The sequence below is a fragment of the Callithrix jacchus genome, chromosome 3 (assembly GCF_049354715.1).
Source record: "Callithrix jacchus isolate 240 chromosome 3, calJac240_pri, whole genome shotgun sequence".
Taxonomy (NCBI): domain Eukaryota; kingdom Metazoa; phylum Chordata; class Mammalia; order Primates; family Cebidae; genus Callithrix; species Callithrix jacchus.
In genome coordinates this window covers 135153812-135179468 of record NC_133504.1, presented here as the reverse complement: position 1 = coordinate 135179468, position 25657 = coordinate 135153812, and the positions used below count along the sequence as shown (strand labels likewise).

Sequence of the window (25657 nt, the reverse complement as noted above, 5' to 3'; positions counted from 1 at the left end):
TGTAATCGCTTTAAATATTATTATTCTTAGATAAGATCATTTGGGGGAGAAGAAATTTTATTTTATTTTTGAATATTTCCTCTTTGTCTAACGGTTCTCTTTATAACAATGTAAGCTGCATTTAAGAAAGAAATTTTCCAGGCCGGGCACGGTGGCTCACACCTGTAATCCCAGCACTTTGGGAGGCCGAGGCGGGTGGATCACAAGGTCAAGAGATCGAGACCATCCTGGTCGAAATGGTGAAACCCCGTCTCTACTAAAGACACAAAAAATTAGCTGGGCGTGGTGGCGCGTGCCTGTAATCCCAGTACTCGGGAGGCTGAGGCAGGAGAATTGCCTGAACCCAGGAAGCGGAGGTTGCAGTGAGCCGAGATTGCGCCATTGCACTCCCGCCTGGGTAACAAGAGCGAAATTCCATCTCAAAAAAAAAAAAAAGAAAAAGAAAGAAAGAAATTTTCCAGTCTATTAATTATACAAACTCTTGAGCACCACATTTGCTGTGTCCTATTTATCCTTTCTCTTCTTTTGTGGTGCTTCCCTTTCTGTGGGATGCCATACCTTCCACTGCTTTCTTAACCTAGTCTTCATGGTCATCTACCTTTACTGAGAGCTCACGTCCTCCTAGTTGGACACAATACTAAAAGCTGAGGAATTAATTTTAACGAAACACATGTTTCTGTATAATCCAGTCTTGGTAAATCTGGAAATGCTCTTCATGGAGATAGCATCCAAGCTAAGCTGAAGGGATGAATAGGAGATAGCCAGGTGAAAATGGGGGCAAGAACACATTGCAGGATGTGCACAGGCCTTGAGGCGGAAAGAACAGGGTGCAGCTGGGAAGCCATTGGTAATTTTGTACAGTTTAAAGAATAGGCTTAAAAGATGAGAAGCATTAGAAATAAGTTGGAGACAGAAACTCATGAAGGGCTTCAGGCATGAAGAAAATAATTCAGCTTTTGTTTGAAGGGTAGACAGCAACCATTTTAGCATTAGTCAGTAAACTAACATATTCCAATTTATGCCCTAATGGTATCTCTGGAAAGAGATAGAGAATGGTTTGAAGAAGGTAATTTTAGGAAAAAAAAAAAAATAAATTACTATTATTGTTAAATTCAGTTTGGTTTGATACTATTATCTTTAAAAATCTGAAATCTAAATTATTTAAATAGAGGATAATGATACATTATTAAATCCATCTAATGTACGTATATATTCAAAATGGTAAGTCTAAAGTCACAGCAAGCAAAAATCTTTCAGTTGTGTGCCATGGCCCCTTGTGCATGATTTGTGTAGTTGAGACAATAGGCTGGAGAAGCTTTGCACCACATGTGTAGCTATATAGTCTGTCATCCTGAAAATGATTGCTGAACAAACCTTTTCTTCTCCCAGAGAGTTATATGCTAATTAAAATATCTAATTTAAGAAAGGTGCATTCATTTAGAAAGCATTCATCAGTACCTACATAATCCTCAAGAAGGGAAAGAAGACAATTGAAAAATAGAGCTTCTATTTTAAAAGTAATTCTTACTCTAGTTCAGAGACGTCCCAAACAAGTTCATTTGAGCATGAGAGTATTTGACTAATAACAGGTAACTGCTCTGAATCTCCATTTTTACATGATCAAACTAAAGAAGACAGAAGAACTAGCAATGCTTTGTTTGAAACAAAAACTGGAGCTCATTATCAATGAAAAGATTGTAGTCCCTGTCAAAAAATTAAGTTTCTCAAAATGGTCCCTTCAGAACTACAAGTGAGAGCTGACATTATTTTCTTTAAAGGAGTTGGAGAAAATAGTTGGAATTAGCTTTTAACTATTGCCTTACTACTTCCCTACCTCAGTTCATTTTCTGCTATTGTGACAATTCCCAAGAAGGGGTAATTTATAAAGAACAGAATCGTTTCTTATAGATCTAGAGGCTGAAAAGTTCAAGGTCAAGGAGCCCACAGATGGCAGAAGTCTTCTTGCTGCATCATCCCATGGCAGAAGGCAGAAGGGCAAGAGAGCATACAGCTGGGGGAAGGGTGGAGGTGTGGGGGGGGGCAAACACAGGCTCTTATCAGGAACCCGTTTCTGAGATAACCAACCCTCTCCCACAATAATGGCATTAATCCCCCCATATAGGTCCCACTTTTCAACACTCTTGCACTGGGGATGAAGTTTCTAACAGATGAACTGTGAGGGACACATCTAAACTGTAGCATTCCCCAAGTAGTAGGAGGTCCAAAAGCATTTTTCTGGCATCAGGAAAAATCAGCACAAAATGTCCTTACATCCCAGCAGTGACACCATTGACACATATTTTTAAAGCTAACATTTTTTAAAATTTAATTTTCAAGTTACTCAGTTTTCTTAATTGTAAGTAATGTTTTCTTTTTAAACCCTTTGATTGATTTGATATGCAAATTATACATATTAGAGTCATTTTTATTGTTTATAGTTTTAAGCATTTACTTACACTTAATATTTTGAAATATATTATTAAATTTTATGTTAGGATTGTGTTATATGTTTAGTATCAACTTATTTTATGAATCATGAGCTTGGATTTGGCAAAACTAAATAGTGAAATCATTATATTGCCATTTTTCTCTGCTATTGCTTTCATCAACACAAAGTTGATGATGGGAAGCTGAATGTAATGGTGATTAGAGAGAGAAAGAAAAAAATATCTAGTTTCAGATAGAGACATTTGACAGAATCAAAAAGACTTGGTTATTGGGGAGATATGATATATGTGGAAGAAAAAGGGAAAATAAGATACTCTGCCTTCTTGTATAAACTTGAGTAGATGTAATTCTGAACATTACTATTATGAAAAGGGGCCATGAGAGAAAGAGAAGGACAGTTGAGAAGAGTGTGAGGGAAAATAGAAAAAAGAGGCAAAAAGACACATAATAAACAGCATCACTTCAGAAAATACTACAATTTCAGTGATTAAATGTTCGAAAATATCCCATTCCTCTATCATCTCTATCCTGTTTCTTTAAAAGCTTTATTTATACCAAATACGTTGTGTTGAATCTGGGACCTCCTCGGGGCAACAGAGGCGGTGATATTTTAAGGGAAGTAGAAAATGAATTACAAACAGCTAGAGGCTCATATCAGAATGCCCTCCATCTCCTTAAACCTGAGTGATCTTGAATCAGACTGGAGCCAATATCCCTAAAGTTTATTGCCAATGAGTGAGGTTAGCAGCAGTTTCTAATCTTATAGCTAGCAATGCAGTCTGTATCTAGGAAGGATAAGCATACTCTTGTATTCCCATGATGAGAATATGAATATATTTTCCCAAAGATGAGTTTTTGCAGTGATTATTTCCATAGTATTGTTAGCCTATTCCTTGGAAACATTGTAGGTTCAATTACCTGACAAATAACCTAACTACTTTTATTTGGACCTTGGAATACATTTTCCCATTCAAAAAATCTTGCTAGAGGATAATTTAGGGTCATAATTATTCGGAAACTGTTTCTACTTTACATTAGTAAAAATCAAATTTAAAAATTGTGTGAAGGTGAATCAGTCCTAAGAGCCATCAAATAGATCACTAAGCTACTCCAGTTTGCGTTTAAGGAGACTATATTCAGAATTGCTCTTTATTTTTTGGCTTGTCAGCAGTTTAATTTCTGTTTCCTCTTTTTTTCCCTCTCCTCTATTTGCTGCATATTTAGAGATGCATGTTATGCTTCATGTGAAAATAATATTTTGTATAGCTCCTTTCCCTTCTATACAAAGTTTGATAATTCTAAGGAGAGGACTTAACTTTTTAATCCTCTAATTGTCAAAAAGGCTGAGAGCATTAAGAAGCTTACTGAAGAGTTGAGTTGTGCTGTAATTTTGTTTTCTGGGATTTGAGTTTCAAAAAAGAACCATTAAAAAACCTATGTTTGGCAGTGGTCAGATGGTTGTTTTCATACTCAGGTGGCACTCTGATACCTTGGTATTGGCTTATTTTGCCATGTTTACAATGAAAATCAGATTGAGGACTTCTAGAGTTGTAAAGTCTTTGAACTGTCAAATAAAAATAATTTCAAAAGAATAAGACATCTTGAGGTCCTACTGTGAACCAGCAATACAGGTGTTTTCTTTCTAATTTTATTTCAGATATCTCTACCACAGGACCTCTTGGCATGGGAAGCACAACCACCAGTACCACCCTTCGGACCACAACTTTGGGCCCAGGAAGGAGTACCACGCCGTCAGTGTCAGGAAGGAGAAACCGGAGTACTAGCACCCCATCTCCAGCTGTCGAGGTGCTTGATGACATGACCACACACTTTCCATCAGCATCGTCCCAAATCCCAGCTCTCGAAGAGAGCTGTGAGGCTGTGGAAGCCCGAGAAATCATGTGGTTTAAGACTCGTCAAGGACAGATAGCAAAGCAGCCATGCCCTGCAGGAACTATAGGCAAGTCTGCGCTAAAGCACTAAATTAAAACTGTTTTGTTACTTTGGCTTCATTTTCTAGTGTTCTTTGCCTTTTCTTTCTTCCCTTCCTTCCTTTCTTCTTTCTTTCTTTCCTTCTTTCTTCTTTCTTTCTTTCTTTCTCTCTCTTCTTTCCTTCTTTTAGTTACAACATATTTTATTACTTCACATTTGACTAAATTCTGAACTCAGCTAAATTACAATTTAAACCTATATAGTTTCTAGAGTTTGAATACACAACCTGATTAAGTCACAGGTAACCTGTGAGAACTGGACTCTGCTCCCATAGTTTCAGGTCTCTGGGTAGAGGTAAAGTTAGGCTGTAGACGTTCTGACTACTCCAGAGGCTCAGCCTTCCTATGCAGCAGTCCAGAGGGGATCACGTGATTGCTGGGAGTTAGTCTCACGTTTGTCATCAACCGACAGACATTGATTGCAGAAAATGGGGTCGAGGACTTCTATATTCGAAGATTATCATGGAAAAGACCTAACATGTAACAAAAGAGAAAATTTGACTGTCCTTTTTATCAGCCATTGTAGTTGTCCTCTAGTGAGTGGTCAAAGCTCTTAATACTGTCAGGGACCATACTGCAGGAGTCAACCTGTCACTCACTGAGTCATCCACCAGAGAACAGTTCTGCATTGTTTCCTCTAGGGGATAAAGAAAAACTCAATTCTTCCTGGCCTTTTTTTTTTTTTTTTTTTTTTTTTTGAGATGGAGTTTCGCTCTTGTTACCCAGGCAGGAGTGCAATGGCGCGATCTCGGCTCACCGCAACCTCCGTCTCCTGGGTTCAGGCAATTCTCCTACCTCAGCCTCCTGAGTAGCTGAGATTACAGGCACGCGCCACCGTGCCCAGCTAATTTTTTGTATTTTTAGTAGAGACAGGGTTCCACCATATTGACCAGGATGGTCTCGATCTCTTGACCTTGTGATCCGCCCGCCTCGGCCTCCCAAAGTGCTGGGATTACAGGCGTGAGCCACCGCGCCCGAGTCTCACTCTGTTGCCCAGGCTGGAGTGCAGTGGTGTGATCTTGGCTCACTGCAACCTCCACCTCATGGGTCCAAGAAATTCTCCAAGCCTCAGCTTCCCAAGTAGCTGGAATTACAGGCGCCACCACCACGCCAGGGTAATTTCTTTTGTATTTTTCACCATATTGGCCAGGCTTCTCTCAAACTCCTGACCTCCAGTCATGCACCCACCTCGGCCTCCCAAAGTGCTGGGATTACAGTTGTGAGCCACTGTGCCTGGCCTTCTTTGCCTATTTTATTACTGATATTCATAATATCTTCACATGTAATCATATTATTATTTATTATGTTTAAGGCAAAGGAATACTGATTTTCTTATTGTTGCATACATTGGTATTCATAAACGAATACTTGGCACATTTGCATTATTCTCTAAAATATGTATATAAGAGAAATTCACAATGCATGTTACCCAACATTCTTGGGTATTATTGATTTGGATACTTTAAGGAAAAAAGTTTTTTTTAGAAAATTCTGCTATGGGTATATCATTTCAGATTTCATGGTATAGGAAATGGTGGGTGGGAAGACCAAAAGGTATCATGTTTTTTATAAAAAATACACTTTTTTCCAGCAAAATAGTTTAAAATTTTAAAAAATATTTATTTTCTTTAGGAAAAGAAGGGAGACTATTTATTTGTAAAGATTCCTGTGATACTGGAATCAGAGAACAGTTGAAAACCACCTTCTTTCTTAGCCGTTCTCTTAGTTCTGGGCCTCAGTTTCTTTACTTCTAAAAGAGAAATAATAATAGTCCCCTGCTGCAGCCAGGGGCTACTATTTTGTTTTGAAGATTAGTGAAACACCTTATTTGAAAGCACTTTGCTCTACAGAAATGTCATGATTTTTCTGTGGGAACTGGAGAAGATATTTTCTGAAGCCCTCACGGGTTACTGTCAACACACCCCATCTTATTTTTAGCCCCCTGTCCATCCTGTTATGCCTTTGTGTAGGCCCCTACAGTCTTTCAGTTGAGTTATTGTGATAGCTTCCTCACCATCACTCCACATCACTCTCTCAAATTCATCTTCCATCTTTCCACCAGAGATATCTTTCAGAAACTTAAATTTGCTCATTATCTATCTCCTCTTTCAGTATTCACATTGATTTTCAGCACCCACAAATGATAGACAAGGGAGTTTATGATCTGGTCTACTTTTCCAGTTTCATTAAATACAACTCCCTAGTCCAGTAGACCCCAGTTCATAAAAACTTGAAGTTTCCCAAAGAGCGTATGTTTCCCCAACTGGAGTATCCTTTTCCACCTTCTGGTTTTCCTGAAAAACCTGCACATTGATTGCTTTAAGACTCATCTGCTGTGTTGCCTCTATAAAGTCAAGCACTAAGCTCCATGGAGGCACATACCATGTCATCTCATGCATGAATTAAAAACTGTCCCCATCCCTAGTGTGGCTGCCACAAGTGCTTCAAACATCTTGTATGTTTTTGTTTGGAGTACTGTAATTCTCCAGTGCTAAATGCTTGCCTGACATTGTATCTGGAGTTTTAATAAACATTATATTAATTTAATTATCTCATTTTTATCTTTGCTCATATTTAAATATACCGTGGATGTGAAGTCATTCTAAGTAAAAGAAACATACATTTCTCTCATTATTACAGGTGTATCAACTTATCTGTGCCTTGCTCCTGATGGAATTTGGGATCCCCAAGGACCTGATCTCAGCAACTGTTCTTCTCCTTGGGTCAACCATATAACACAGAAGGTAAATCTTGTGACTGACAAGAAAGTCTTTGCTAAAACTGTATCATCTGTTGTTGATGATTGCTGGAAACAAAAGCATCAAGAATTCTTTTAAAATCCACATAGAAAACTTCTACCATTTTAATTTAATTTCACATTTAATGACAACCTCTAATATGTTATGAGCTAATTCTAGAATTTTGTAGTTTTTAAAGTGCAAATCCATGAATTTCCTCTTATGCTGCTTATAATAATTTTATTATTAATAAAAATTCTATGGTATTGTGAACTACAGATATAAAATTCCAAGAGGCATTATAAATTAAGCAAGTAAAAGTTTCTAGCATACATACATATGGGTTTTCCTGTGGAAGTAATAATTACAATTTTTAAAAGTCTACCTTTGGAATCTTAAGCCATCTGATAAATGTTCTGTAACCTAATCATTTATCAATGTTAAAAGTATACACATGTGTGACAGGATCTTGCAGACTCAAATTTGCAGGGCTTATTTGGTTGCAATATGTTGAACATTTTCATTATTAATGCACTGTGGGGCTTTGAATTGATTTCATTACAAACAGAGACCAGATGTGCATTTATGCCAAAAGGGTTATGGGATGAATCCTTATTATAGCAATTTATGTGGATTTATGCACTCCTAAAATGGAGAGTCCTTCTATGGCACATTAGCTATGCTGAGGAATTTCTGAGAGAGATTTTTTTCCCAAGAAATATTACAAATGATGGCCTTACTAAAAGCCTGCCTGTGTCATTTGCTCTTTTCTCTATTTGTTTTTAACCAGACTTATCCTCAATAATATACTGTATAATAATCCATAAATATCTACCCAGTAGATCATTTAGCAGATGAGCCATAACTATCTATTTATCCTAAATCATGGAAGAATAGTGGTTATATTGACTCTAGTTACCCTCTTACATATGCATCTCCATACTTGTTGCTATTCATAATGATGCTTCTCCAATTTCAGCACTGTTCCTGCCACAGTTTTTATGTCCTTTGATTTTATTACAATGTAGCTCAGACCCCAGGGCAAATAACTCTTGCTGGATGTGATCAGATTAAGAGATCAGTAGCATATCTCCTTACATTAGCAATTCTTTAAGAACAGTCCCTAGATACTTAGCCCAGGGGTTAATATAAATTCAATAAAAATTCTTCTAGAAGGCTGAATGTTTTCATGATAATGTCTGAATATAGTTGGACTATTTTATTGCAGAAATTATGAGGTGACTTTAACTGATAATGATGCTTAATTCTTTTCTTTCTTCTGCAGCCCAGCTAATCTTAGGACAGAAGATAATTCCTTTCAAAGACCAGACAGCTGTTTTCCATTTGATTTATGGACAGGATGTTTTTGTTTTGTAAAAAAAAACCTTCTATTCTTCCAGAGCATTTTTGTTTAATCCTACAGAGTCTATAAAACTATGTTATGTGATCATTTTGTTAAACTTAAAGAACTTAGGTGTTTGGAATTTATTTAAAAAAAAAACAACTTAGATTGATTATTCAGAAGTTTATAAAATCTTAAAAAGTATAACAAGAGGCTTTTGGGCACTCTAAATCAGCTTATGTGACTTATTCAAGGTCAGTGGTGGAGCTGATATTTTAGCCAAGACCACCTTCATGAAGACATCATGCTTAACCACAGCACTAGCTAAACCATGGAGATCTTATAATTGGCTTCATATCCTTACCCTTAGTTACCTATGCTCTCCCTCTGTCCTCTGTCTACCCCTTTTACTTGGTCGTGTCCTTTATGCCTCCAAATATGTATGTTACTCATTGAATATAAATTATAGTTGAGCAGGTTTCTTTACCACAAAACTCCAACACTTTTAAATATTGGTAATGAAAACTTCTAAGAATCTGTTGTAACGTTCTTAGGATTATTTATCTATATTTTATCTCCCTCTTCCCCAGATTGTCTTTCATAGAATTTACCCCTTTTCTCATCTCCATCCTCTCATTGTGATAGCTGTGTAGAACCAAGGTCCTCACAGATGGAACACTTGAGAAGATTTTGTTTGTGATGGTATTGAGCTGTAAAGGCAAACTGCAGGGGATTGAACAGGAGGCCAGAGCTTGTAGCAGGGGAGAAGCTGTTCCCAACTCCCAGTCTGTAGGGTGCTGGATCAAAGGAGTGACCAGAAATAAGGAGCACTTTGTCCTGGGAAAGAAAGATGATCTTAAGGCAAGGGACACAACCTAGACCCAGGTGGCCTTTCAGAAAGGAACCCAGGAGAATGAATACCCTGACATACCTGCCTCTGCCCTCCATTTACCCACAAGCTACCCCACTGGGCAAACCCAACCAGAAGCCAAAGAAGGACACACTTAATGACTGTCATATAAGTCCACCTAGTAGGGCAGAAGGCAGGATGAAGTAGGGTAAAGAGTAGCTGGGAACTAGCAAATGAAAGGTTCCCAACAGAGTCCTCGGCTTTTCTCCACTCCTGTCTCTCACCCCTCTTCCATTTCCCACTGAATCAGCATTGTTGCCTGGGGTAAATAACCATGGCTCATCATCTAGAACCAAGAAGATTAAGGACACACACAAGAAATGAGTTTAGGATCGGAGGTTTAATAGGCAAAGGAAGAGAAAGGAGAACAGCTCTCTCTCTCTCTTGTGAGAGAGAGAAGGGCTCCAGAATGGGAATTCTGGCCCAGAGTGGAGTGCACCAAATTTCATAGGCAGGCTTGAGGAGGCAGTGTCTGATTTATGTAGGGCCCAGGATTGGTTGGACCAGGTATGATGTTTACATAGCCGGCTGGGAAGGCTAGCCACCCCACCCTAATCTTTTTTTTTTTTTTTTTAAGGAAGTCTCCAAGGCTGGAATGTAGTGGCACAATCTTGGCTCAATGCAACCTCTGCCTCCCCATTTCAAGCAGTTCTTCTGCCTCATCAGCATCTCGATGCTGGGACTATAGGCAAATGCCACCACACCCGGCTAATTTTTCGTATTTTAGTGGAGATGAAGTTTCATCATGTTTCCCAGGCTGGTCTCAAACTCCTGGGCTCAGGTTGTCTGCCCACCTGGGATTCCCGAAGTGCTAGGATTATAGGCGTGAGCCACCTCACCCAGGCACCCTAATCTTGTTATGCAAATGGGCCTTGCACTTGGCCGAGCCATGTTGTCTGCTCCTTACTGTACACATGGCTGGGAAAGAGAAGGAAAGACGGAACCCCCATTTTGAACATGCCTAGTTCCAGGTAGCCTTTTCCTGTTGTCACAGCTGCCAGCATTCATCTGTGCAAGCTTCTAGATTGCCTTTCTATCTCTGCAGCCCGATTTACAGGCTACACTTTGTTAGAAAATAAATGACTTTGGGGATGCTTTGAATGAAAACAAACCTTACTGAAGACTTCCTTACCCTCACTATCTGCCTGAATAATTTCTTTTTAACTCCTGTATCACAGTCTCCTTCTACACCCTTTGCCCTTTCCCTCCCCTCTCCTCCCTCTTTGATTTCCTTTTTCCGCCATCTCTGCTCTTATTTTCTACCTCTCTCCTTTACTGTCACTGATTTTTTTTCTGCCACTTTGAAAAATTGAAGTAAAATAGATACCTTTAATATTTCATTCTTCCGGCTACCCTCCTCCTGCTGCCAGTATAGTTCTGTGAATTTCAAACTTGTAAAGCAAAAGGACAAAAAAATCCCATACACGTGTGTGTGTGTGTGTGTGTGTGTGTGTATTTTAAATTGTAGTTTTCTTCTTCTCAGGGATTTTGTCAATGAAATGTACCGTGAAGGGTGAATCATTTCTGTCTCAGTCCATTTGGGCTGCTATAGTTTATGGTTAAACAAAAAAATCGTAGACTAGGCAGCTTATAAACAACAGAAGTATATTTGCCATGGTTCTGTAGGATGGAATGTCCAAGATCAAGGTGCCAGCTGATCCTTTGTCTGGTGAGGGCCTGCTTTCTTGTTCATTGGCAGCACCTTCTCACTTAATCCTCATATGGTGTAAGGGACAGCTCTCCGGGGCCTCATTTATAAGAGCACTAATCCCAGTCATTAGGACTCTGCCCTCCTGACCTAATCACTTTCCAAAGGCCCCACCACTTAACACTATCACATTGAGGATTCCATTTTAACATGTGAATTTTTCAAGGGACACAAACATTCAGACCGCAGCAACCACTTTCTCATCTTTACAGTGCCTATGAAGAACTCCTGAGGACATGGAAGGAAAGAGCACTGACCTGAGGATCTTAATAACTGAGTTATGGCGGACATGTCATTAACCTCTGGATCAGTTTCCACATATGTGAAATGGAGTTGATCATTAATTTTATTATCAGCAGGTGCTCGCTGTATATCACCAACCTTGTAGATAGCATAGGTAGCAATTATACTCAAGTAAATGAATCAAGTTGCTGATGTTAGTTCAAACAAGGAAATTTTACATTTACATTTTCTTGAAAACATGGATTATGTTTTTTCCCCCAGCAATCAGGCCAGATGGGATAAAACAGGCAAAGACTCTTGATGGTTTCAATTCACAAAGGAATTTGGGTCACTTATATACTTGTGAAGTTAGAGATTAAATTCTGTGTGACACTAAAGAGTAGATTTCTTTTCACTAGAAACAATGTAAACTTTTAAAGTTAGAATACCACAAAGGAATCTGTTGCAAATAAACTAGCTGGAATACATTCATAAAGATGAGATTTAATACAAAAACATAATTTGTACAGAAGAGAAAGGAGAAAAGCATAAGTTGTCCAAAGGGGACCTTTACTCCAACAGCAAGATAGAGAAAAGGAGAGGGAGAGTGAGAGGGAAAGGAAGGCCAGTAGGCAGGTAGATGGAAGTATTGATGGATGTAGGTGGGTTGATGGATGAATGGATGGAAATGTAGGTAGAAGGATAAATTAATAGGCAGATAGATACCTACATACATATCTATATACGTATCTACATACATTGGAAGATAGATATGTCTTCAAATTAGTGCTTTAAAAACAGTTTCCAGTTTTTACTGAAAGCCAGCAAGTTGGCTCAGAGCCATGCTTCCTGGAATATATGTGGCAAAATATCCCATTTCTCACCTATCTTAATGTCTGCTATAAAATCATAGTCTCTGGCCTCAGCTTGATCTCCAGCTTGCACTCAGGTTTTCAAAAAGAAGACTCTTTTGCATACTTTTAAGGAATGCATTGTGCTTTATAATTTCACCTTTTTTCGCTGAAAGTTTGTTGGTGGTGTAGTTTTGTGTCGATTCCTTATTATTTGCATGCAAAGTGAAGTCAGCCTTCTACTCCATTGCCTGATCCCACTGTTACATGCAAAAGAATTGTCTGTATTAGAACCGAGAATAGTCTCTTCCTATTTCTAACAAACCAAAGTGCCTCTTTTTTCTATTTGTCAACAAGTGGCTAACAGATTTTCAGATAATGTGAGGTTATTCCTGTACTTTCTAAAGAAGAAGGATGTGAAAATCTAGAAATAATGTTGCTATCTTACAACAGAAGCCAGTTATTTCCCCTAGAAACTAGGTTGAATTCTGTCCCCTGTAATCTTAAATTCCCCGTTTTAATTTGCTTAGATCTAGCGTGAAATGAAAGTAAATTGCTTCTTTATTTTGTCAGAGATTGGTGGAAATTCCAAAATTTTAGACTTATTTAACATGCATCTAATTGTAAGATAGAAGCCTTTTGTTACTTATATACCCACTTGACTCAGATTTATAGCAAAATAAGTAGATTTTTCAAAGAAATGGTAGCTATGTACTTCAACACTGTGTAATTCCTTCATAAATTGTTTTGGCCCCTGATTAGTGGTTGATATGATAGAATCTCAATGCTGATTTTTTAAAAATTGTTTTTACTTGTATCAAAATTTAAAATATTATCTGTTTCTGTCATAATTATTTTTAACTAAAGCCTCAGGGTTTTCCCACTTTGATTCAAGTCCTAGATATAATCCCATCATATTATTATTTTACTAATTAATTTTCTAATTTACTAATTTACTAATCTTCACAAAACTCATAAAATTTCTCAGTATGTATGTGCTTACTTCTGATAAAAATTCTAGTAGAATTTAGTAAAAGAAGTTAGTAAGTTCTTTAAGGTATGATATGTGGAATAAGTGTATTTCAGCCCTTCCTATGTGCACAGAAAACTTGAGGCACATTCAACATATTTGTATATTTTTGTATGGAAATAAGATCATTATAGTCCACAATAATGGGAGTGAGAGAAGTAAACAAGGTGATCAGAAAGAGATTAACTTTGGATGCCACTGGAGAGGATGTGGGCAGTGACAGCTGGTCAGAAAATGTGTGAAACTGAATTGGGAGCAGCTATGGGAGAATCCAGTTAATGGCATCACATTGGAGTTAGGAAAACCAGAAACCCAGGGATGGCACTTGGTGCCCAGTACCCCAATCCATAGCAATTTATCCTCACCCTGGTCTCCTTTCATTCACTCCTGTGTCCTCTAATCCTTTCCCCTGAATTTGACTTCAAATGTAAACCTAATTAGAGGGATCCTATTTAAGCTCTTCAGGACCTTCCCATTGTTCTTAACATAATTCCCCAAATCTTCATCATGATTCTAAATCAGAACTACTTAATCTTCTCCTTGCTCACCTCTTTGGCTTCCTAAACACCAGATATGGCACCCTTTGTGCGGGTTCCCTAAGACTCTGTGCCCCTCCCTCCTAAAAGCTGTTCCCTCTGCCTGGAGGCCCCTACCCACATCCCAATCTAATTTCTTCTTTCTATTTCACTTCAAATTAAGCATTCTTCCTCAGAGAAGCATTGCCTAAATTATTCCCTAATCACATACACCAGGTTAAAATGTCTTCAAACTACTCTACCACACTGGGATTCTGTATTGCTCTCAATGAAATTAAAATTATATATTTGTACAGTTCAATTTTTAATAACTTTTTCCATGGCTAGTATATAAGCTCCTTCCTATTATAAAGCATTTTATTCAACACTGTATCCCCAGACCTTAGCTCAGAACTATAGAGATTCAATGTTCATCAAAGAACAAATGAATATATAGGCTGAATGAGCAATCATTGACATAATAGATGGATAGACAAGTGGATGGAAATAGCTAGATACACACATATATACAGGTAGCAAGTTTGGACTCTGAATGTATGAAAAATGTTTTTTCTTCTTATTGTATCTAGTACTATGCCTACCTGAACCATGGTTATTCTAGACCTTACTTTGTATGTATTGTATTCTTGGCTTGCTCTTTCCTCTCAATAGGACCCATTAGTACTCCATTGTACCTGATATTCCTCAACTTAACTCTTAAGATTTGTCTTGGTGGTTACTTCTTCTTGCTCTCCCTCACCTTTCTGGGTGTTCTGTGCTCCCATAATACCATGTACACATTTCTGCAACAACAGCTGAATTGTTGAGCTGATCGATCTTTTATGTACTCTACCCAGTTGGTAGAATGCAGCTTCTTGAGGGCAAGAGCTGTATACAATTCATCTTTATTTCCTTAGGAAGTGTGCAAAGGATTGTTGAAAGAATAAAAAACTTTGCTATGATTCATTCACTTTAAGATGAAGAGAGGGCCTGTAGTTCCAGCTACTTGGGAAGCTGAAGCAGGAGGACTGCTTGAGGCCAGGAGTTCTAGGCTGCAGTTAGCTGTGATTGTGCTGCTGCACTCCAGCTTGGGAAACAGAAAAAAAAAAGAAAGAAAAGGAAAAAAGAAGAAAGGGTCAGAAAATAATTTGTTATAGCTGTTTTTATTTTACCTTAAAGAGATACTTTTCATATTTTTACTACAAACATATTTATTCATTTATTTTTTAAAGACAAGTCTTGCTCTCTCACCCAGGCTGGTGTACAGGGGCATGGCCATCACTCACTATAATCTCAACCTCAAGGGATGAAGCCATTCTCCCACCTCAATTCCTCAAGTAGCAGGGACCACTGTGGTCCCTGATAATTTTTTCTTTTAATTTTGTAGACATGGGGTTTTCCTATGTTGCCCAGGCTGGTCTCTAGCTCCTGAGCTCAAGTGATCCTCCTGCCTTGACCTCCCAAAGTGCCAGGATTATAGGTGTGAGTCACCACGCCCAGCCTACAAATATTCGTATAACCTATATGCACTTCAGTTTTATTCCTTCCAATATTTTTGTTGTAAACATTGAGTTTCAGGGCTCTTTTGAAGAATTGTTTATTCTTCACAAAAAAAATAACACTTGCTAAATGCTAACATAGAGTTGCTATTTTTAAGAGAATCCATTAGTGATTTTCTTATTTTACATACTGCTTTATAAAATTGTACTGTTGTTAACACATATATAGGTAGATTAATTTGCCTGGCTATTTTTTTTATTTTTATTTTTGTAGAGATGGGGTTTCACCATGTTGCCTAGACTGGTCTTGAACTTCTGAGCTCAAGTGATCCTCCCACCTCAGGCTCCCAAAGTGTTAGGATTACAGTCATAAGTCACCGTGCCTGGCCTTCATTACTATCTTTTGTAATGAGAACAATTATATTTTGACTTGCTGGTCATCTACATTCTTAATTTTTTCATTACTGCATATAAAAAAATGTTTAAATTTTTTTCCTTTTTTTCCTGCCCTTTGAGCTCAATAAATTTTGTATAAGGGAATTACATAGGTCTTTTTTTCCACTTTTTTGTTTCCTACTCCAGTAATGTAATAATTAATATTGAAAACTATGCTTGTATAGCTACACAGAAAAAAAAAATGGAATTACAATATGAAAATACCACTACCGTTATTTCATTTTTTTCTATATGATAACCAATTTTGCTATTTATAATGATCACCAGTAGATATAATGAAAGTCCATACGTGTATCTTTAGTTTTGAAGATACTGTGTTAACGAAGAAAACAGATTACCTAATTTAGTAAATCTCAAACTTTTGTCACCATGGTGGATTTAAGTGAATCATAAAATTTCAGAGGTCTCCATCTAACTCTGACTTCTTTCTTATAGAAACGATATTATGTGGTAACAAAGACTGAGAAGGAAACAATAATAATAACAAAACAATTACACAAGAACCCATGATTAACAAAATAAAACAATCGTGATTCTACAAATATATTCATTATCATAAGAATGTAATAGGTAAAAAATTACAACCTGCAAGGCACTATGGAATGCACATTAATTAAAATAATGTCCTTTTGGAAAATTATAGGAATTCTACCTATCTGGATATTCCTATGCCCAGTGGGGGAGTTTTGCAAAGTTGCCAATCTTTGTATCAGATATCCAGACTTCTTAATGGAATACTCAATTTGAATACTTACAGTTTACTCACACCTCACTGAGTTAACTAATGAATAATGAATTTTAGAATCTGTTACTTGATTTACTATATTTTCAGTAAGTAGTCCCCATTTATGCGTAGAAATGGAAATGTATGGATTTTAAGCACATTTACATCATTTTATAAACACTTAAAAGTACTTTCATGACCCACCAGTGGGCCATGAATGCTACTTTGATCTAAATTGAATTGTTACATACTTATTCGTGAAAACCTATAATGTATTCCATTTAGTCTTACAGGCATTTTAGGTATAAAGACCCTGACCCTGTTTTACAAATTTCTTATGGTCAGTCCTGATATTTTCTGTTTTAAGAATTTCTAGGAAGTTGGTTGGGTACAGTAGCTCATGCCTGTGATCCCAGCACTTTGGGAGTTCAAGGCAGGCAGATGGCTTGAGGTCAGGAGTTTTAGACCAGCCTGACCTTATCTCTACTGAAAATACAAAAATTAGCTGGGCATGGTGGCATGCACCTGTAATCCCAGCTACTTGGGAGACACAGGCACAAGAATCTTGGTTGGATGGAGTGAGCCAAGATTATGCCACTACACTCCAGGCTCAGAGACAGAGGGAGACTCCATCTTAAAAAAAAAAGAAAAGAAAACAACAACAACCACAAAAAATTCTAGAAAGTATTGATTATATAATAGTTGTTTAACATATTCTTCCTGTAAAATTTTAACATTATAGGTAAGGATTTCTCCTTTGATTCTCTTTTTAGGCTTTGTCCTGTATATTTAAATATACAGAAATACACATCTATAGAAAACCAAAAATATTGTATATATTATTTCTTTTTTTACAAATAGCATATTTACAATTACTTATGTAGTATGTTTCTATTTCTCAATAGCATGCAAATATTTATTAGCATATATATGTAAATAACTTATATCTGCATTTATTTTAACTCAACAATATATCCTGAAGATTAATGTTAACATTATTGATCCCCTTCATAATTTCAAACTGTGGGATAATATTTTATGGTAAGGGGTGGTCAGATGGTAGTAGATTATCAGAATTTAGTAACCTTAGTGTCAATGGACTTGCTATACAACCTCCTCACTGCCAAATTTGACTGGCTTAATTAAAATTTATTTTTTAATTAAAAAAAATTCCAGGCTATGAATCTGCCTGCAGAATTTTGTATAGTCATAATCTATTGTTTATCATAAACAGGCTGGAATCAATGTCTTTGAACATTTTTCTTTGTGTATCTGTGGGATTATTTCTTATGGTTGCCTTTCTGAGTTACACAGTCTTCACATGTCAAAGTCTAATAGACAATGGTAATTTAAGAGGAGCAAAACAAATACACACTCCCAATAGTAGTTTATGGAGGTGATATTCATTGAAACAAACTCTTGCCACCACTTGACGATTTCAAACTTTTTTGTTGTTACTTTTTGAGTTAGGCTTTTTCGATGTATGTGAGAATATGATTGTAAATAATTTAGGTGTTCTAATCAGTTTAATTCATATATTGTTTCTTTAACATTCAGTTCTGATACAAACACTAATCATCCCAAGTACATCAGGATAATCACCTATTTAAATTAGAGTTTCAGTTGTGCACCTTTTAGCTTTCTGAATGCCAGTTAGCGAGACCACTTTCAAAGAAAACAGCTTTTTATTTGTGTTCACATGTTCTATGTTGAACTGCCTTTAAAAGGGGAAGAAAATAATTTTTTATATAATGACACTATTGTATATTTAAATAGTAATAGTGTTACAGGAAAGGGATTTGGGTCCAGACCCCAAGAGAGGGTTCTTGGATCTTGCCCTAGAAAATTCAGGGCAAATCCACGGTGCAAAGCAAAAGCAAGTTGATGAAGAAAGTACAGTTGTGAAAGGATAGCTACTCCATAGACAGAGGATGTTACCGAAATCAAGAGGGGATATGCATCCACCCTAGGTAATACGTATATATGTTTTTTTTTCCTATTTATTTGTTTATTTAAGACAGTCTTGCTCTGTCACCCAGCCTGAAGTGCAGTGACACAATCTCAGCTCACTGCAACCTCTGCCTCTGGGGTTCAAGCAATTCTCCTGCCTCAGCCTTCGGAGTAGCTGGGATTACAGGCATGCGCCACCATGCCCAGCTAATTTTGGTATTTTTAGTAAAGACAGGGTTTCACCACGTTGGCTAGGCTGGTCTGAACTCCTGACCTCATGATCCACCTGCCAAAGTGCTGGGATTACAGGTGTTAGCCACTGTGCCCAGCTTGTGTGTATGTATATATATATGTGTATGTATGTATATATATGTATATATACATGTATGTATGTGTATGTATATATATACATACATATATATGTCTGGGTCTGTTTAGCAAACATTATTAATTTGTTCCCTTAACCATAGATACCTAGAGGCTAGGAATGCCTCACTTTTGAGAATGCAGCTCAGTAAGTCCTGGTCTCATTTTCCTAGCCCTCACTCAAGATGGAGTCGCTCTGGTTTAAAGGCCTCTGACAGTACGACAGATTAAAGTTTGAAAAGATGCATAGGAAATGATTAACAAACTCATGGTGGCTCAAAGCCATAATCTCAGTGGTTTGGGAGGCCAAAGTAGAAGGACACTATGAGATCAAGAGCCCCATCTCTACAAAAAAAAATTAAAAAACAACCCAGGCATAGTGGGTACACACCCATAGTCCCAGCTACTTGGGAGGATGAGCTGGGAGGATGCCTTGAGCCCAGGAGTTCAAGGTTACAGTGAACTATGATGAGCTATGATTGTGTCCCTGCACTTCGTCCTGGGTGACAGTGAGACCCTATCTAAAAAAAAAAAAAAAAAAAAAACAAAGGCCGAGCTCGGGGGCTCATGCCTGTGATCCCAGCACTTTGGGAGGCTGAGACGGGTGGATTGCCTGAGTTCAGGAGCTCAAGACCAGCTTGCCCCACATGGTGAAACCCCGTCTCTACTAAAAATACAAAAAAATTAGCTGGGTGTGGTGGCAGGTGCCTGTAATCCCAACTACTCCATAGGCTGGGGCAGGAGAATTGAATCACTTGAACCCTCAAGTCGTATGTTACAGTGAGCTGAGATTGTGCCATTGCACTCCAGCCTGGGCAACAAGAGAGAAAAATAATAATCATCTCTGGAAAGTTATAATATATAGAGGTGAAATAGATACACTTATTATTTTTACTTTATACATTTTTATTTATTTAGTGTAAATGTGTTATAATCCTGTTTTAGTTTATAAATTTCAAAACAATAAAGATTATAACTTGAGAAATTACACTTACTTATTCTTGTGTCGTCTTTCTTGTTTCCCATAACTTTCTTACAAATTAGTATATATTCCTCTGTTTGAATTACCCATGGCTATCAAATTTGTTCAAGTGATGATGAACTATTAGTCTTTGTTTTAGTATTTTTGGAGTGTTGACAATTTGACATATTCTTGTAGAATGTACTTGAAAAATCAGCATGTAGTTTCAGAGAAAAAAACATACTAGAAACTAAGCAATAGTTTGCTATCCAGCATACTGGGAGCAAAATTCCTTATACAGTTGGTAAGAAGATGAAAATCATTTTGAAAAGCAGGGATTTTATTTCTGGTAGAATTTTCACAGAGCTGAGCAGCTGGTGAGTATTCACTGTGAACTAAGTGCTAAACTAGGCACAAAGGAAAATCGTACTTGCCTCTGAGAACTTACAATGTGGTTGGGGATTCACAACACACGCAACAAAGTCCAATTTAGAAACTCACAGAGAAAATAATAGGGCAGACCTTAGACTTAACTACCCAAATAGATGATTAAGGTAAGCATAATTTTTCAAAGTAAGTTTCCTCAGGAGGAGCTTTCTGAAGACATAAATTTAAAGTCAGGTTTTGAAGAAAAAGATGAATTTGCAGGAAAATTGGTGAGTGTATTCCAGATGAAGATGGAGTTTAACAACTATTTCTTGAATCAATGATTACAATTACATGCAAACATGATCGTCAAAAGAAACCACTAACAGTATTAAGATCTCTTTCCTTTGTATTCTGTTTCAAAATTATAGTTGAAATCTGGTGAGACAGCTGCCAACATTGCTAGAGAGCTGGCTGAACAGACAAGAAATCACTTGAATGCTGGGGACATCACCTACTCTGTCCGAGCCATGGATCAGCTGGTAGGCCTCCTGGATGTACAGCTTCGGAACTTGACCCCAGGTGGAAAAGATAGTGCTGCCCGGAGTTTGAACAAGGTAAGGACTCCAAGTATATATGTGTGTATATATACATATATATATGTATCTTTAAAGTTGTGATAAAATCAGAAAAACTTCACCACTTAATTTTTCTCTTTCTATAGAATATGATCATTGTAAAGAGAATCAACAGTTATTTTCAATTCCTTTGTTATTCTGTTATAGTAATATAACGATTTATTATTAATCTAAAGTAATGATAAATGATAATCTCTTTATATATATTTTGAATTTATAATTCTGTTTTCCATGGCAATTATTCTGTTGTGCTAAATTCAGACAGGGTCAAATTAGATGAATGCAATTTCTTTTTCTTTCAAACTTTTATATTAAGATAATTGGCCCGGCGTGGTGGGTCACGCCTGTGATCCCAGCACTTTGGGAGGCTGAGGGCGGCGGCTCACAAGGCTAGGAGTTAGAGATGAGCCTGGCCAATATGGTGAAACACCGTCTCTACTAAAAAATATAAAAATTAGCCGGGCGTGGTGGTGCATGCTTGTAGTCCCAGCTACTCTGGAGGCTGAGGCAGGAAAATCACTTAAACCTGGGAAGCAGAGGTCGCTGTGAGCCAAGATTGCGCCATTGCACTCCAGCCTGGGCAACAGAGCAAGACTTGATCTCAAAAAAAAAAAAAAGAGAATTAACAATAATACAAATGTCTAATTAATAAGTAGAATTTTAGAATATAACATTATAGAAGAAGATATTCCTAATCCATTATAGAAGATTTAAAAACTTAGGTCATTTACCCTAATTAATACAACTTTTTAAAAACTCATATGGCAAGTAATTGTTTCATTTTGACTTCCTTTTGATTTTGAAATCACTCAGATTTTGTATCACTAGCATTAAAATGTTAAAAGCTTAAATATATTCCAGCAAATTTGAATTGTAAGTAAATAAGTTATTTTGTTAACTTCAGGGAGAATACATTTTATGATTTTTTGTTTATATTTCTATTAATGAAATAGGCATTTATTTACATAAACATATAAAATATATTTCATATATTTATAAATAATATAATTTACTTATGTAACAAAATATCACATGGTGAATTAACCCCATGGTAAAACCTATTAGCATAGCTACCTTCAAATGACATGTGTTCCCTGAATGGCATTTGTGCAGTAGAGATGTTCAATGATTGAGACTGAATTTTAGGGCCTTGAATATCATGATAGCCTTACTGCTTTAAAAAGCAAGAATTTGACATTGCCAAACTAATGTTCCTCTATGGAATTCACTAAAATAACATTTTCCTTTAGAATGAAAAATGACTCTGCAAAGTCGTCTTTTAATGTGTTTAGTATTTAATATGTTTAGTTCTTCTGTGTCTTACTAGGGTAAGAATTTCACTCATCAAAAAGAAAGAAATTTTTAAATAATGATTATTCAACAGAGAAAGCCAGGTATTTTATCTATTTTTTTTCTGCAATTTCATCTGCAGAAAACAGGTACAGTTTTATTTATTATTAAATATAAATTATTAATCTTTTTTATTCTGAGAATAAAGGAGTTATTTTTGTCACTTATGCCCTTGATAGAATCACAACCAATTGTCTGTTGGAGTATAATTCATATAATCTGGGCGTGCTGTGATTTTGATGTGTTGTTGCCCAGGTTGGCTGGATGCTATTAATGAATATTGCTGCCAGCAATTTTTATCATAATGTATCGGATGTAGTCATTTCTATTAATGTTACATATCCATAACATGACTTGTTATAGCAATACTTTGTATCTTTATTTAAAAATGGTGTTGATGTCTGACAGTATCAGGTAAAGCTGGCAATTAATGTCACTTTCTAACTGGCTACAGCTAATCAGCTTGCCTACTTTGTAATATCAAATAACTAAATAATGGGCAAATTTCCATTTGTGAAGTGTTTTAATGCTCGCTTTTGTTACCCATTTGGCTCTTTTCAATTGTTTATATAATGTGGTTTGTCATATGTTAATTTGCATGATGGGGTAAGGAGATGGTAGGGCAAAGGTTATTCACACGCTTGCTGGCTTGCTCTCATTTCCTGTGGTTCCCACTTTCCCTGAAGCAGTTATAATCCATCAGATTTGCAAAGTCAACTCTACACAATCTGTTGTGCTCTGTATTGAAATTCTGGAGGGTTTAGAGTCCTGCAAGCTATGATGCAAGTCAGTGACCCAAATGACAGCCCTGGCAATTTACTTGCACTCATTCCTCACTTAATTCTTTAGAGGAGTAACTGCTCTATGCTCATTGAAGAATGCATGAATTAGGAGTTGGAAAATATAAGCCACACAAAAGGCATCTGGGTAACTGCTTCTTAAAAACTGAGTAATATTCTCCTTCAACAGTCAAGAATACTGAAAAAAAAAGTAGGAAAGAAGAGGAAAACACACAAATGAATTTATAAAATTTTGGCTTATTTTTATAAAGATGGTGGACAAACTGTTATTAACAATTCATTTTATCGCCAGGAAATAATGTTTGGGATGTAATAGGAGTTGCTGCTAACCTTTTGCCCAGAAAGACATCACTCTCTATGCAAACAAACAAACATACAAACAAAGAAAAGTATACTTCTTATCCCACCAAAGTTTCTTTCATTTGTTTTTTTGTCAAAACTGTCAAAAGAAATTATTCAAGAAATAAAAGAAGTGGTTAATCAGGAGAATAATCACATCCTTTTAATCAGTAGCTAGTTATCTCTAGGTGTGTGCCCCTTAGAATCAAACAGTCATAATGAATGGGCATTTCTTTTTTCCCAATAAACAGAAGTTTTTATATGTATGAAGAACATATGATTTGTGGTGCACATTAAGCATTTATATTATCTGTAAACCACAAATAATCTTCTTAGAAAAATGGGTTCCAAACTTCTGACCTAATTTTCTTAACTTTATGTCTTTGTCACCCATAAATTCATAACTAACCTAATGTGTAATGAATCATTTCAAATGAATGACGTATATTGATTTTTTACTAATTTCTACTAAATGTATTCAAAGATGTTTTGCTACCATTAACAACTTTATACCATACAGTTTTCACTTAGATTGTCCTGAGAGGATGTTGGCTACTATTTCTCAAGCCATTGCTTACATTTTGCTGCTGCTTAGCTTTCATTTTCTTCTGAAAATTAGTGAATGACAAAATGAGGTGTTTTGTGTAGATGTGTTCTTTTATTTTTCTTGTTTTCTTCTGTCACTAACTTGTTTTTTCTATTCTGTGTTTAATCTGCTGTCTTAATGGATTCAGCTTCAGAAAAGAGAGCGCTCTTGCAGAGCCTATGTCCAGGTACTTTCTGCGTTTTTATCAATGTGTTAAGTTGTTGAATGTCTCTGTTGTGATGGCATGTATGGACATCTGATAGAAAAATAATAATGTAACTTATTGAAATAAAGGAGTTTCATGGAGGGGAAGAAGGGTGGGAACAGAAAGGCATGAAAGTGTATACGCTAAAAAGAGATTTAGCAATGCCAATGCTCTATCAAACAAGGAACAGAGACTAAGAAGGAGGTGCAACTTGAGGTGTGAACGTTTTCATCATCACTAAGAGGTGAGTTGGGTATAATATCTATAAAATCCCTATTTTGTTTTTCATAGGGGTGGGTATGAAAACATTTCATTTATACATTGGGTCAGCCAATATTTGAGTAGCAAGTCACTCAGAAATGAAACTCAATCAGTCTTATAAGACAACAAATAGTCCAGAATACTTGGAATATCACGCTTCTGTTCCTCAGTAGAGCTGTTTATTGACTCAAGGCATGATTGTGACTATTTTACTCTCTTATTGCAAAAACTGTAATCCCAATGTGAATATACTTTATGTCCACCTCAAATGTTCTAATTTGTAAGCATGTTGTAATTTATAAGCAATAAACCATACCTATGTTTATTAATTTTGTATGACAAAGAGCAACCTCAGAAGCCAGCTCTCTACTTTTTTGTTTTATGTTGTGTGAGATGAAGGAGAGATACAAGGAAGGCAGGAGGAAATATAAAAATGTTTGGTTGTAAACTATATTCTACATATATACATTTCACAGCATTCTCAAAGAGGAAGTCCATCTGCATTTAAAGAGCAATATCCTCAATAGTGAAATTAATGGGTATGAGATTGACAGTTAAAAATGAAACTTGATGAGTAAATTCACAGGTGAACATAATATCAGAGTGTTTACATCTGTTTAACCAAAACTCTTAAGTTAGGTTGTTATAAATTATAATAATTGATTTGTTTATGTCTTCCTTTCCAGTGATCTTAATATTCACGTCTGCTATCCTTCTGGGTAATATAAAATTGAGAATTGGATTTATAATTAGGTAGTGACTTACCATAAACTCATAGCAAAAGGAACTGGATAGCTTTGGGGAAAACTTAGATTGTGGAAAGCACAATACAGTAGACTTTTTAGTGAATAGAAATATATCTGTGTGCCAGCTATAATCATTTGCTTAATTCTAGCTGGAAAATTCTTTTTCTTCTAGCTACCCCATTTGTAGATTTTATACATGAATATCTTCATATCCTCAACAAATATTAGTGAATAAAACAAATATAGTACAGTTCCTATCAGTATTCTATTATCTAGGAGAATATACTGATTAATAAATATTAGTACACTAACACTTTAGAGGAATGAAAATGCAGTTGAGTAGATTCAGCTTTCTTTAGATATACTCTCATTCTGGAAATATATACTGATCACTTTGATTGAATTTGGTGTCTTCCAAGTCTCCTGAAAAACTCAAGAACACATTACAAGTGTTCCCTATAAGTCAGCTAAATTTGTAGTTGGCCAAATGTGTCTATTATTATTCTGTGTGGTTTCTGTAGGAAAGGAAAGATTTTTCTGATCTATAACTAGGTTGGTGGCTCAGGCCCCTGTCACAAAAGACAGGTTAACAAGAAAAAAGCATACAAATTTATTTTATATAAGTTTTATGTGAGTAAAATAGTAGCATTTGGAA

The 25657-nt window shown here is 36.5% G+C and overlaps 1 protein-coding gene across 50 annotated transcripts in view; it reads left to right on the top strand.

The window, feature by feature from the left end:
* The window catches only part of ADGRL3 (adhesion G protein-coupled receptor L3), an 850050-nt gene that overhangs the window by 668764 nt on the left and 155629 nt on the right, over positions 1-25657 (top strand). For 27 of the 50 annotated variants that reach the window (XM_078367173.1, XM_078367165.1, XM_078367170.1 and 24 more), the window contains 4 exons: positions 4106-4408; positions 7080-7183; positions 20509-20694; positions 23939-23977. In XM_078367173.1, the coding sequence (XP_078223299.1) occupies positions 4106-4408; positions 7080-7183; positions 20509-20694; positions 23939-23977 (632 nt within the window). The remainder of the gene's footprint in view (positions 1-4105; positions 4409-7079; positions 7184-20508; positions 20695-23938; positions 23978-25657) is intronic. The other 23 variants (XM_078367175.1, XM_078367168.1, XM_078367166.1 and 20 more) reach the window with 3 other exon arrangements.